Genomic DNA, 12,185 nt, shown 5'->3' with positions numbered 1-12,185 from the left:
ATACCTCCTTTCATTCAGGTGTCCTTTAATGAGCTTTAACAGAATATTGTAATTTTTCTAACAGATTTTGTACATTTTTTAAAAAGATTTTATTTATTTATTTATTTATTTATTTATTTATTTATTGAGAGAGCGTGCACAAGTGGAGGGAGGGGCAGAGGGAGAGGGGGAGAGAGCATCTCAAGGAGACTCTGCACTGAGTGTAGAGCCCAACTTGGGCTTCAGTCCCACAACCCTAAGATCATGACCTGAGCCAAAACCAAGAGTCAGACACGTGACCAGCTGAGCCACTCAGGTGCTCCATATTTTGCACATTTTTGATAAGATTTATTCCATGCTACCTTATAGTTTTGTGTGTGGGGTGTGTGTGTGTGTGTGTGTGTGTGTGTGTGAGGAGTGGGGGTGGTGGATAATGTGGATATTTTTCCTCTTCCTTCTCCAATTCATTATAGGTAATGAGAATGCTGTTGATTTTTGTGTATTGATGCTATATCCCAGCTACTGTTCTGAACACTGCACTGTATAGATAAACTCCACAGTTTCTTCCTCCCATTCTCCTCTCTTCATCCCCATTCCCCCTCTCTTTCTTTTTCTCTTTCTTTGAATGTAGATGGTTGTATTTTCTGCACAAAAAGACATTTTAGTCTCTTCCTTTCCAACCCTTAGACCTTATTTCTTTTTCTTGTGTTATTGATTTAAGTAGGACTCCCCTTCCCCCAGGATAGTGTTAATTAAAAGTGTTTTTTCTTTCTGAAAGAAAGACCATTTTATTACTTGGATGTTGGACTTCCAGAATTAATTCTCTCATTTTCTTATCTTTGCTCAATGATTTTTCATCTCTTTTTTCTAACTGTTCTACTTTTAGGCAAAATCTTTAACAATGTCTTTGATTGTCTTCATATTCTTGCTCAAAAATTTTCTATTTTTCTAAAAATTTTGTGTACTCTTACAATAGGATTCTTGTTTCATGGGTGCAGTTTTGTCTTTTCTGCTCTGTAGATTTTCATGTTTTTTGGTTTTTGTTTAGTTGTTTGCTCCCTGCTACTTTTTATTTTTCTAAATCCCTTCATTTTAGGTGTTTGTTTTTTGTTATGGTTATTATTACTATAGATACTAACCAGAGAACACTAACCTGAGCATTCTCTTTTCAAGGAAGAAATTGGTATTAATTTGCATAAAGGGAGTCTTTGAACGTGTCCGCCAAGCTGCGTAGTTTCCCTTTTCGGTATTCTCCTTTATTCTCCCACCCCCACATTCCCCCTTGTCACCCTTAGTTTGAAATCTTTGGGCAAAGAGCAGATTAGCAAAAATATGTATGGCTTAATTCAGTGTAAGAATCACTTTAGTTTTGCTACCAGTATTTGGTTTTAAATATTTAAGCTTGATGTTTCTTTGATTTTAGGAAGGCTGGTTCCGGATAGCTGAAAATATGGGATTTCAGTGCCTAAAGATTGAGAGCAAAGATCCCCGGCTAGATGGGATAGACTCCCTTTCTGGAACTGAAATTCCCCTGCACTACATCTGCAGATTGGCCAATCATGCCATCCACTTGGTGGTCTTTCATGAGAGGAATGGCAACTACCTCTGGCATGGCCATTTACGACTCAAAGGACACATGGATAGGAGATTTGTTCCTTTTCGAAAGTTACAGTTTGGTCGTTATCCTGGAGCTTTTGACAGGTAAATTCAGGATCCAAAGAGGAGTTCTGAAACCTCTATTGTCCAGTCATGAATTCTTACTCTTTGTTTACACTTAGTAATTAAATCTAATATGTAATTCACACAAATCAGTTTTGAAATGTAAATATTCAACAGGAAGAAATTCAGGGACATGTGCATCAGGAAATATATATAAGAATGTTCATAACAACATTGTTTTCAATGCTGCCAAACATTGTATATTCATACAATGAAATATTGTAGAGCATGGAAGTGAATGAATTAGTGCTCTGTGTAACAATATAGATGAATCTTACAATGTTGAGTGACAGAAGCAAGACATAAAATAATACAACTCTTGATTATATTTATAAAAAGTGCAAGCACAGGAGAAAGTATGTTCATGGATATATGCTTACATAGTAAATATGGTCAAAAGGTACAAACTTCCAGTTACAAATACGTTCTGGGGATATAATGTACAGTGTGGTGACTATAGCTAACAGTGCTGAATTGTGTATTTGAAAGTTGCTGAGAGAGTAGATCTTAAAAAGTGATCTCAGAGGTAACTGAGGAAAATATGCTTGATGTTTAGCTGTTTTACTTATGTTGTATATTTTGAAGAGGCTGCCAGTTTTCTGGGTTAAGTCCTTGTAATAAATCTTAACTTGTTTTCAGGCCAGAGTTGCAACAAATTACTGTTGATGGACTAGAAGTTTTCATCCCGAAAGATCCAGTGCACTTTCTAGAAGAAATACCACACTCTAGGTTTATTGAGTGTAGGTATAAAGAAGCTCGAGCATTCTTTCAGGTTAGAAATAATCGAGTGTTGTACTTTGTAAATTAAAAGAGATGTGTTTATTTTTAATATTTCTGGGGAGGGGTAGGAAATGAAGGGACTTATGGAAAATCAGTAAGAAAACATCTTTTTTGATTCATCTGTTTTCTTCTAGATTGTTTTAATTTTTTAAAAGTAGGTTAAAGATTTTTTATTTATTTATTTTTGAGAGAGAGAGAGAGAGAGCATGAGCATGAGCAGGGGGAGGGGCAGAGGGAGAAGCAGACTCCCTCCTGAGCAGGGAGCCTGATGCGGGGCTCAATCCCAGGACCCCGGGATCATGACCTGAGCTGAAGGCAGGCGCTTAACCGACTGAGCCACCCAGGTGCCCTAAAGTAGATTAAACATTAACCTTAAGAAACTATTTCTTCCCTAGTTGAATGGTGTGATGTTTATGGAGACATTGTTTTATTTGGATAGACTTTTGGTAGGTTTAGCACTGGCCTCTGCTTTCAGTTAGGATACACCATATGTTTTATCAAAGGTGGTGTGTTCTTGAAGCATCCCAGTTAGGATGAAGCCACTGTAGAAGATAGACCATGTAGATTTGGAAAAGATTTCATGGAAAATACAGTTTTTCTCAGAGGGTTTCAGTGAATATGAATTTTTTGTGTTTATGAAGGTTTTTGAAGGTAAATGCTACACAGAGAGCAGTGCTTTTTGAACTTTACTTTATTCTGCTGCTGTAGCTTTCAATTCAATAAACATTTATTGAAAACCTGTTTCCCAGGAACTCTGCTCACCCTGGGGATGTAAAGATGGTTTTGAGAGACATCAAGTTTTAGCTCTAAGGTATGACATGAAACAGAAATACAGTAAAAACAGATTTATGGTGGGGTTTTGGTACCCTAATCCTTCCACTTGCCCTTTATTTTCTGGGATTCCGTTCCAAGAAAACTGTAGACACATGGACAGGAATGGAATGAGGAAATGAAGTACCAGCCGTATCATCACTGGCCAAGTGCCCCACACCCACAAACGCAAGGTTTTTCTGGTAGGCTGTGTTATTCCCCTGGACCGAGGCCTGCCAACCTTCCTGGTGGGTCTTCCCAGCCCAGTCCCCTTAAATCTGTAATTGTGGAGCTGTGAAACATACCCAGTCAGCCTCATGGATGAAAAGCTGGCAAACTGCATCTGTGGATGAGCCTACTCTCATAGGCAAGCTGTGATCTTCATTTATCACGTGGTAATAACAAGACGCAGAGGCGATGCAGCCTGGTGCTTGGACTTGACCACTCACTCTTCTGACCTTTAAGGGAGTTTGTTCTGGTTGCCACCTCTGTCAGAGCTCTTATCACAGTGAATTGTGAATATAGGTCTTGTCCCCCTACTAGATGATGTGAACTTATTGATGGCAGGCATCTTACTTCATTCACCTCTGTAGCCCCAGTATCTAGAACAGCATCTGGCACAAAGAAAAGATCCTAGAATTATGGAAAAGTGTATGGAGAATAAGGTGCTCATCTGAATCAAATGATTTTTTTTAAGGATACTTATTAGGACTACTCCATTATCTAGGAAGCATTTCCCCAGACTCATTTTGTTGATCTTTGTGAGAAAGCAGTATAAAATATAAAATGTTTCAAGATATTGATACAGCATTAGGATAGTATCAAATTTTTTAATTCCATATTTTCATTTTTGCTTTTGAAATTTTCAGTCAAGCACTCAACCAGCATTTGAGTAAAGGATACGAATGACAGATGCTCAGAGGGCTTATCATATATAGCCTTGTAGTTTTGGTGTTTAAAGGACCATCACACTGGAGACTGTAATCCTGTCTGGAGGTTTATATTTATAGTAGGATCATATGTGTCCCTCACTTGAAGCAGGGTATACTTGTGATTTCTGATTTGCTTTTCTCTTTTGCTGTTGTATTGATATTACTGATGTAGGGTGCCTAATTAGGTTGATAACTCTTTTTTCTTATTCTCTTAAATGTTTCATTCTTCATCATTTAAAAGTACCAGGAGTTTCAGTTTTCAAATTGAAGTGAGCATACATCACTTTGAACACTTGATGGCGCCAAACAGTCTAAAATATAATGCCTGGTGTGAAACAAGCAATGAACTAATCTAATAGAGCTCATAAAACAACCTTCTAGGGGTGCCTGGGTGGCTCAGTCATTAAGCGTCTGCCTTCAGCTCAGGTCATGATCCCAGGGTCCTGGGATCGAGCCCTGCGTCGGGCTCGCTGCTCAGCTTCTCCCTCTCCCACTCCCCCTGCTTGTATTCCTTCTCTCGCTGTGTCTCTCTCTGTCAAATAAATAAAATCTTAAAAAAAAAAAAAACAACCTTCTAACTTTCTGTTTCTAATAATATTTTTTTGGAAACATTCTCAAACTTTCAGGAAAGTTATAAATGAAATACAAGTAATTTTTTCCTGAACCATTTGGGAGTAAGTTGTTGACTGTGTATCCCACAACCTCAATTTAGTATTTTCCCAAAACAAGAACATTGTCTACATTGTCTTAATAAAAAAATCAGGAAGTTAACACATAGATTATCACCATTTAACCCCATTCAAGTTCTGCTAATTGTCTCAGTAATGGCCTTTATAATAAGAGGATCCAGTTCAGAGTAAAATATGATAAAAGGATTTAGGATCACATGTTGTATTTAATATTTCTTTTTCCCTCTTTTTTTAAAGATTTTTTTTTATTTTAGGGAGAGAGAGAGAATGTGAGTGGGGGGAAGGGTAAAGGGAGAGGGAGAAAGAGAATCCTAAGCAGATACTGCACTGAGCATGGAGCCCAACCCAGCACTTGATCTAACGACCCTGAGATCATGACCTGAGCCGAAATCAAGTCAGTCGCTTAACTGACTGAGCCACCCAGGCACCCCTGTATTTAATTTTTCTCTCTTTAGTTTCCTCCAGTCTGGAATGATTTCATAGTCTTTTTTTTAACTTTTATGACTTTGATGCTTTTGAAGATTACAGGCCAGGTATTTTGTAAATTGTCCCTTGTTTGAGGTTTGTCTGTTTTTTCCTAATGTTAGATTCAGGTAATACACCTATAGTAGGAATAATACAGAAGTGATTCTATGTTCTTCTCATTACATCCTATCAGGTGCTGCATGGTTGTGATTTGTCCCATTACTGTTGATATTCACATTGATCGCTTGATTAAAGTGGTATCCTAGCTTCCACCCCTGTAAAGTTTCTGTTTTTTCCTTTGTAACTAATAGAAATTTGGTATGTATCTTTTTTTAAAGGTTTATTTACTTATTTGAGAGAGAGAGCGTGCACAAGGTGTGGGGGAGGGGCAGAGGAAGAGAGAATCCCAAGCAGACTCCCTGCTGAGTACAAGAGTCCATTGTGGGGCTCGATCTCATGAGCCATGAGATAATGATGTGAGCCGAAATCAGTCAGAAGCTCAGCTGACTGAGCCACCCGATGCCCCGAAGGTACTTTAACACCAGGTAAATATTGTCAATATCCTGAGGCTCCTGGGTAGCCTAGTTGGTGAAGTGTCAGACTCTTGATTTCAGCTCAGGTCATGATCTCAGCGTCATGAGATTGGGCCCCACATCAGGCTCTGTACTGGGCATGGAGCCTGCTTAAGATTCTCTCTCTCCCTCTGCCCCTTCTCTGCCCCTCCACTACTTCATGCACTCTCTCTCTCTTAAATAATTGTCAACATCCTTATCAATCTTTCAATTTATTTGTTTACATCAGTATGAACTCATGATTTCCTATTTTATTCAATAAGTTATAGTCCATTATTTTCTTTTTTAAAAATTAATTCATATTTTTTTTAGTAATCTCTACACCCAGTGTGAGGCTTGAACTCATAACCCAGAGATCAAGAGTCGCATGCCCTTCTGACTGAGCCAGCCAGGCTCCCCCTTTATTTTCATTATTTACTTTGATCCTCAAAATTGTTCCCTCTTTGGCCAGTGGGAACCTCTTCATGATGGCTTCCGTGTCTTTTTGACACGTCTTCATCATTTTTTGAGTACTTTTTTGCTCTTTGGAACAAGATGCTCTAGGTTCATCTTGTAATTTCCCTGCGACAACACTGGAATCAGCCATTTCTCTAAGTCCTGGTTCCTTTTAGAAGCCAAGGTTTGGATGCCAGGTGTGCTCTTTGCTACTTGGGTTTTGTTGCACACAGGCCCTCTCAGTGACTGTGTGTGTGTGTGTGTGTGTGTGTGTGTGTGTGTGTGTGTGTGTATTTCTATATCCGTCTATCTATCAAGATCCATGAATTCACATAGATATTGCCAGTCCAACTAATTTATGTTTCAGTTAAACAGCATAGGGTTTATTTCCTTATTTGTGACTCCCTTCTCAGTGAGAAACTTGACTCCTGTTATTCTTAATATATTTGCTTATTTGTTCAATCTCCTGTCATTGCTTCTGTCCCCTCTCCCACATGGTTGCTGTCCTCACCCTGCTTGAATGTTGCTAATCTCCCCCTGTGCTGCCCCCATCCATGGACACACTTCTCAAACTGCTCGGGCTCTGACTCCCCACACTGGACATGGAGGGGGTGTCCCCTCCATGTGGATTCCCTTATCACTTGCTCAGGCTCTGATACCCATACCAGGCCACCCATGTGCCTTTTCTTGCTCTGCTTTACCTAATAGTTCTAGTATTGAGTAGTTCAGGAAGGGAGGAGGAGGAGAAGAGGAAATGCTCTCTTGACTTACTTTATTTACTTTTATTTTCTCAATCTACCAAGAAGTTTAGAAGTAGGATAATATACATTTTCCTGAACTTGATTCAGGAATTTCCAGAGGGAAATATGGAACTATCTGGACACCTGGCCTAGGGATATCTACAAAGCTTTATTAGCCTCCTTCTTTTACTAATTTTTTTCTGAGACTTTGAACAAATTTCTAAGTCTTAATTTCCTCATCTATAAAATAAATGTCACGTTATTTTCAGTCTGTATTTTGGGGGAAGCCTGGGGAAAGGTTACCTGAATAACAAAGATCAAATGGACATGATGTTTAAATTAGGATTTTGTCTTTTTCTAGAGGCATGATAAGCCCAAGATTGATATAAGACATCTTTAAGTAGAAAAAAACATGCATACCATAATTTTAAAAATCCCTAACAGATGCAAAAGGTTTATAGGTGTATATACTTTAATACATATGGGGTAAATTCTAAGAAATGGAATTTCTGGGAGTGTCGTGCTAGGAAAGGTATGTCAGAGGTGAGAGTATGTCCATGCATGGGGCAGCCTCAGTAGGACATAACTATCAGAGTACTGTCTTTATCAAGCACAGAGTTTTCATGTCTGTTACTTAATTTGACCCTTTCAGTCACTCTTTGAAATTAGGCAAGTATTTGCTTTTAACAAATAAAAAAATTGAGGTTTCAGTGTGCTACACAGTTATTATTGGCTGAGCATAGACTAAGGCCTGCGTCTCCAGTATTTTCCATCACACCAAGGATAAGAACAGGTGCCTCCCATTCCAGTCATGTGTTCTCAGAGAAGCTGTAGCTCTGAGAATGTTTTCATCTTGAAGGGATCCTGTACAATTTGTATGTTTAGAGAAGGCAGCTTATCTTCTGGGATCCCACTTTCTTCCTAGGGATACTTTTTTCTTAAGATCCTTAGAGTCCCTCCAGCAGCTATATTTTCTCCTGCTATATTGTAAAAGAATGACAGGATATTTTGGATATTATAGGCAGGGCCTAGTGCAGGAGGGGCTTAGTCATTTATTCATTTACCCATATACCACTATGTGATACTCACATATTATGTGTCAGGCACCATTCTAAATTGTTCCATACAGTGATGCGGAGGTTTAGTATATGCCCTCAAGGAACTGTCTTTACAGCCTAGTGGAGGAAACAAGTAAAACCAATAATGTGAATTAAAAATGATGATAATTATAGTGAAAGTGGATATACATGGTAACTATTATAAACTCATTGGACAGATTCTTTCATTTGTCTTTGTCTATATCTAGGACAGATATTATTCTTTGCTCCTTAAATGTTGAACAAAAGGGTAGCACTGGGGGGGCGCCTGGGTGTCTCAGTCATTAAGCGTCTGCCTTCGGCTCAGGTCATGATCCCAGGGTCCTGGGATCGAGCCCCGCATCGGGCTCCCTGCTCAGCAGGAAGCCTTCTTCTCCCTCTCCCACTCCCGCTGCTTGTGTTCCCTCTCTCGCTGTGTCTCTCTCTGTCAAATAAATAAATAAAATCTTTAAAAAAAAAAAAAGGGTAGCACTGGGAGAATAAATACATCTGCCTAGAAAAATTAGGGAATGTTTTTCAAAAGGTAGAACTGAGACATGAAAGATTTTGTTAGTCAGGAACATTTCCGAGAAAGGAAACTTGTATAAAGGCACAGAGGCTTGAAAAGTCATGGTGTATTTGGGGAGTTAGTGGTTATTGCTATATTATGAAGTGTGAGGAGGGGGGTGGTGAGGCTGGACCAGTAGTCAGGGACCCCAACACAAATCTCCTTGTCTGCTATGCGAAGAAGTTTAGATTTTGACCCATAGGTAATGAAGCATCACTGAAGAATTTTTTTTTTTTAAAGATTTTATTTATTTATTTGAGAGAGAGAGAATGAGAGATAGAGAGCACGAGAGGGAAGAGGGTCAGAGGGAGAAGCAGACTCCCCGCCGAGCAGGGAGCCCGATGTGGGACTCGATCCTGGGACTCCAGGATCATGACCTGAGCTGAAGGCAGTCGCTTAACCAACTGAGCCACCCAGGCACCCATCACTGAAGAATTTATAGTGTTTTCCCCAGTCTAGAACAGCCTAAAAATGGAGAAAATTAGAAAAGCATGACTAGGTAAATGATAATATTTGTCTAGAACTTCATATTTACAAGGCATTTTTCTGTAATCCATTGTGTTATTAAGTCTTCACAGTGGTCCTGCAAAGTGTAATTAGTATCCTTTAGTGCCTGATAAGGAAACCGTATCTAAGAGAGCTTTGTTCTTTCACTCTCACTCATTCTGCAGATGTTTAGGTGCTGTGCTGGGCTCTAGAGGTAAAGTGATAAAATGAAGTCACTTTCCTCATGGAGCTTGTGCTCTCCTGAGGTGATACGCCCAGCACCACAGCTAAGAAGTGGGGCTGGACTTGAACACAGATAATCTGAACCAAAATCCCAGGCTGTTTTTCTTATGCCCTGTAGTCTCTAAAACCAGTTGAATCAGTGAATCATGAAAATGTCACTAAGTGCTTTTTGTTCAGATATGCTTATAGCTCTCAGATTTAGTCTTCTTTTCTCCTAACTGCCCAATCTGCTAAATTGTGATGTGAAGGGAGTTGATAAAAGTGGAAGTCTCATCCTTTGGGAATCCTGGTTATACTCCTTCCCCTTTAACTTGTCTTTTTCTAGAATCTGTTCCTGTAGTGTTATAAACGTGCAACTAACAAGGAACTCTGAAACTTGATTTCTTTATAATAGAAAAATATATAATATAGGGTTAATTTTCAGATTTAATTTAGATGTCACAGAAATATTTCTAGCAATTTAGAAATGGCTGTAATAGCTGAATATTTGTTGTATCTGTAGCAGTACCTTGATGATAACACTGTGGAAGCTATGACCTTTCGGAAGAATGCAAAGGAATTATTGCAACTGGCAGCCAAAACATTAAAGAAATTGGGAGTACGGTTCTGGCTGAGCAGTGGAACTTGTCTAGGTAAAATTCTTACTGCTTTACATTTGTCTTTTTGTCATTTCATCCTCTTTGGCTTTAGGGATGACTGCTTGAGATGACAAAACATCAGTGATATTTGAAGTGTCATAGAATAAACGTAGTGCACAGAGCAGGAATTTATTGATTTCTTTAAAGAAATTAATTTCAGAAACATAAAAGAGAGTTAGGAAGGCCATGTTGTGTTTACCAAAAACTGTAAGTCATGTATAAAATTTATATCAGAACATGTAGACTATATTTGATCTTCAGACAATCCTTGGATTAGCATTTTATTATTTCTGTCCCCAAGATTGTTCTGCCTTTAAAAAAAAAAAAACCCAAAAAAACCTCTATTCTCTTTCTTTACTTACTTACACATTTACTTACGCAAATGAGAGAAAGACTGAAGGGAGTGCCATAAGGTCTTCCCACAAGTCTTTCCCAGGTCACTGATACTCTCACTGGTTGGACATCACTGCCTTACCAAATTCCAGTCATCGTGAGATGGGGAAATGTACACTTTTCTAGAGTCCTTATGCAAGTTGCTGTTAGCATCGGAGGAAGATTTTTGGATCTCCTTCCACTATACATTAGATCAAACTTCTTGGAATTTAGAATTATTAAGAATCTAAATTCTGTTGTTTTTATTCCCTCTTGTTTATAACTATAGTTGGTCATAACTGTATTCTTTCTTGATTATAACTTTATTTGTACAAAAATTAATCCTCCTGTTTTTATAGTGTTACAATATAATTTATTGTCCAATTCGAGAGACTTTTAAGAGTGAAAAGGAGTACCATTAGTAATTATGTTGGTATGACAGATGTAAACTGGGATATATGATTATCCTATTTGTTAGGCTTTGTGGAAATTCATGTGGTTCTTCCTGTCACAGAGCTTTTAGGTAGAGTAAGCCAAGAAAAAAAGAATGCATCTCACACATGTATGTGATATATGCTTTAAGGTTTAACTTTTTGAAGTAAGATTGTGTTATAAAACTATGTCATCAGAAATGCTTCTTAATTACTTGTCATGTTTTATTATGCATTTTTAGCCCCATGGTTTTCTTCATTTAAGAGCAAAATGAAGGAGTTGAATTAGATGTTATTTAAGGAGACTTCCATTTTTTTTAAGTAGGCTCCATACCCAGCGTGGAATCCAGTGCAGGGCTTGAGCTCACAACCCTGAGATCAAGACTTAAGCTGATATCAAGAGTCAGATGCTTAACCAACTGAGCCACCCAGGCGCCCCAAGGAGCCTTCCATTTTTAATAGTTTATGATTCTCTGATGGATGTGGAGTGTGGATTTTTCTCAAGCTAGAGATGAGATGCCATCCTAGACTTCTAAACATCTGTGTTACAATGAAATTAAAGTTTAGAATGCCAAACAGTGTTGCCCAATAGCAATGCCTATAAAGACAATCATAGGCATTTATATACTTTCTGAATAATTTGGATGAAAGAATTAGAAGGATACAGGGGAGACCCAGGAGCCCTTAGTAGTATTATGGTATAGATTTTGGTTTTTTAGAACAGTAGTTATAGCACCTAATTGAGAAGTAGGTACATAGTAAATATACCTAGAAATATCTTTTGATATTGACAATGTGCTGAAAATTGAGGATGATACTTCTCTTTTTTATATGACCCATCAGGGGCACCTTGTGGTGCAGTCAGTTAAGCGACTGACTCTTAGTTTCAGCTCACGTCGTGATCTCAGGATCATGAGACCCAGCCTTTCATTGGGCTCCATGCTCCATGGGGAGTCTGCTTGAGTTTCTCTCTCCCCCTCCCTTCTCCCCTCCTCCCCCCACACGTTCATGCTCTCTCTCTCTCTAAAATAAATATTTATATGAGCCATCAGACACGAGCTGTTCAGAGCTGTTAAGTTCTATAAATTATTGTTCAGGAAAGGGATACTGGTTAAGCAAAAGAATTAGATTATATTTTTTAGCATACCTTAAAGGCAGCCTTCATCATTAGAGGTTTATGATCAAACATTCTCAAAAGTAACTTAATTTTTTTAAATGGATGGCCCAGTTAACATTTTTTTAAAGATTTC

General features: G+C 38.5%; 1 protein-coding gene across 10 annotated transcripts in view; it reads left to right on the top strand.

Moving 5' to 3' along the window:
• The window catches only part of FKTN (fukutin), an 88,763-nt gene that overhangs the window by 27,469 nt on the left and 49,109 nt on the right, over positions 1 to 12,185 (top strand). For 9 of the 10 annotated variants that reach the window (XM_027616562.1, XM_027616554.1, XM_027616552.2 and 6 more), the window contains 3 exons: positions 1,403 to 1,680; positions 2,338 to 2,470; positions 9,997 to 10,126. In XM_027616562.1, coding sequence (XP_027472363.1) covers positions 1,403 to 1,680; positions 2,338 to 2,470; positions 9,997 to 10,126 — 541 coding nt within the window. The remainder of the gene's footprint in view (positions 1 to 1,402; positions 1,681 to 2,337; positions 2,471 to 9,996; positions 10,127 to 12,185) is intronic. The other variant, XM_027616553.2, reaches the window with a different exon arrangement.

Source organism: Zalophus californianus, chromosome 13 (assembly GCF_009762305.2).
Source record: "Zalophus californianus isolate mZalCal1 chromosome 13, mZalCal1.pri.v2, whole genome shotgun sequence".
NCBI classification, from domain to species: Eukaryota; Metazoa; Chordata; class Mammalia; order Carnivora; family Otariidae; genus Zalophus; species Zalophus californianus.
Note: the sequence above shows the minus strand (reverse complement) of the source record. Positions and strands in the feature narration are given on the sequence as shown.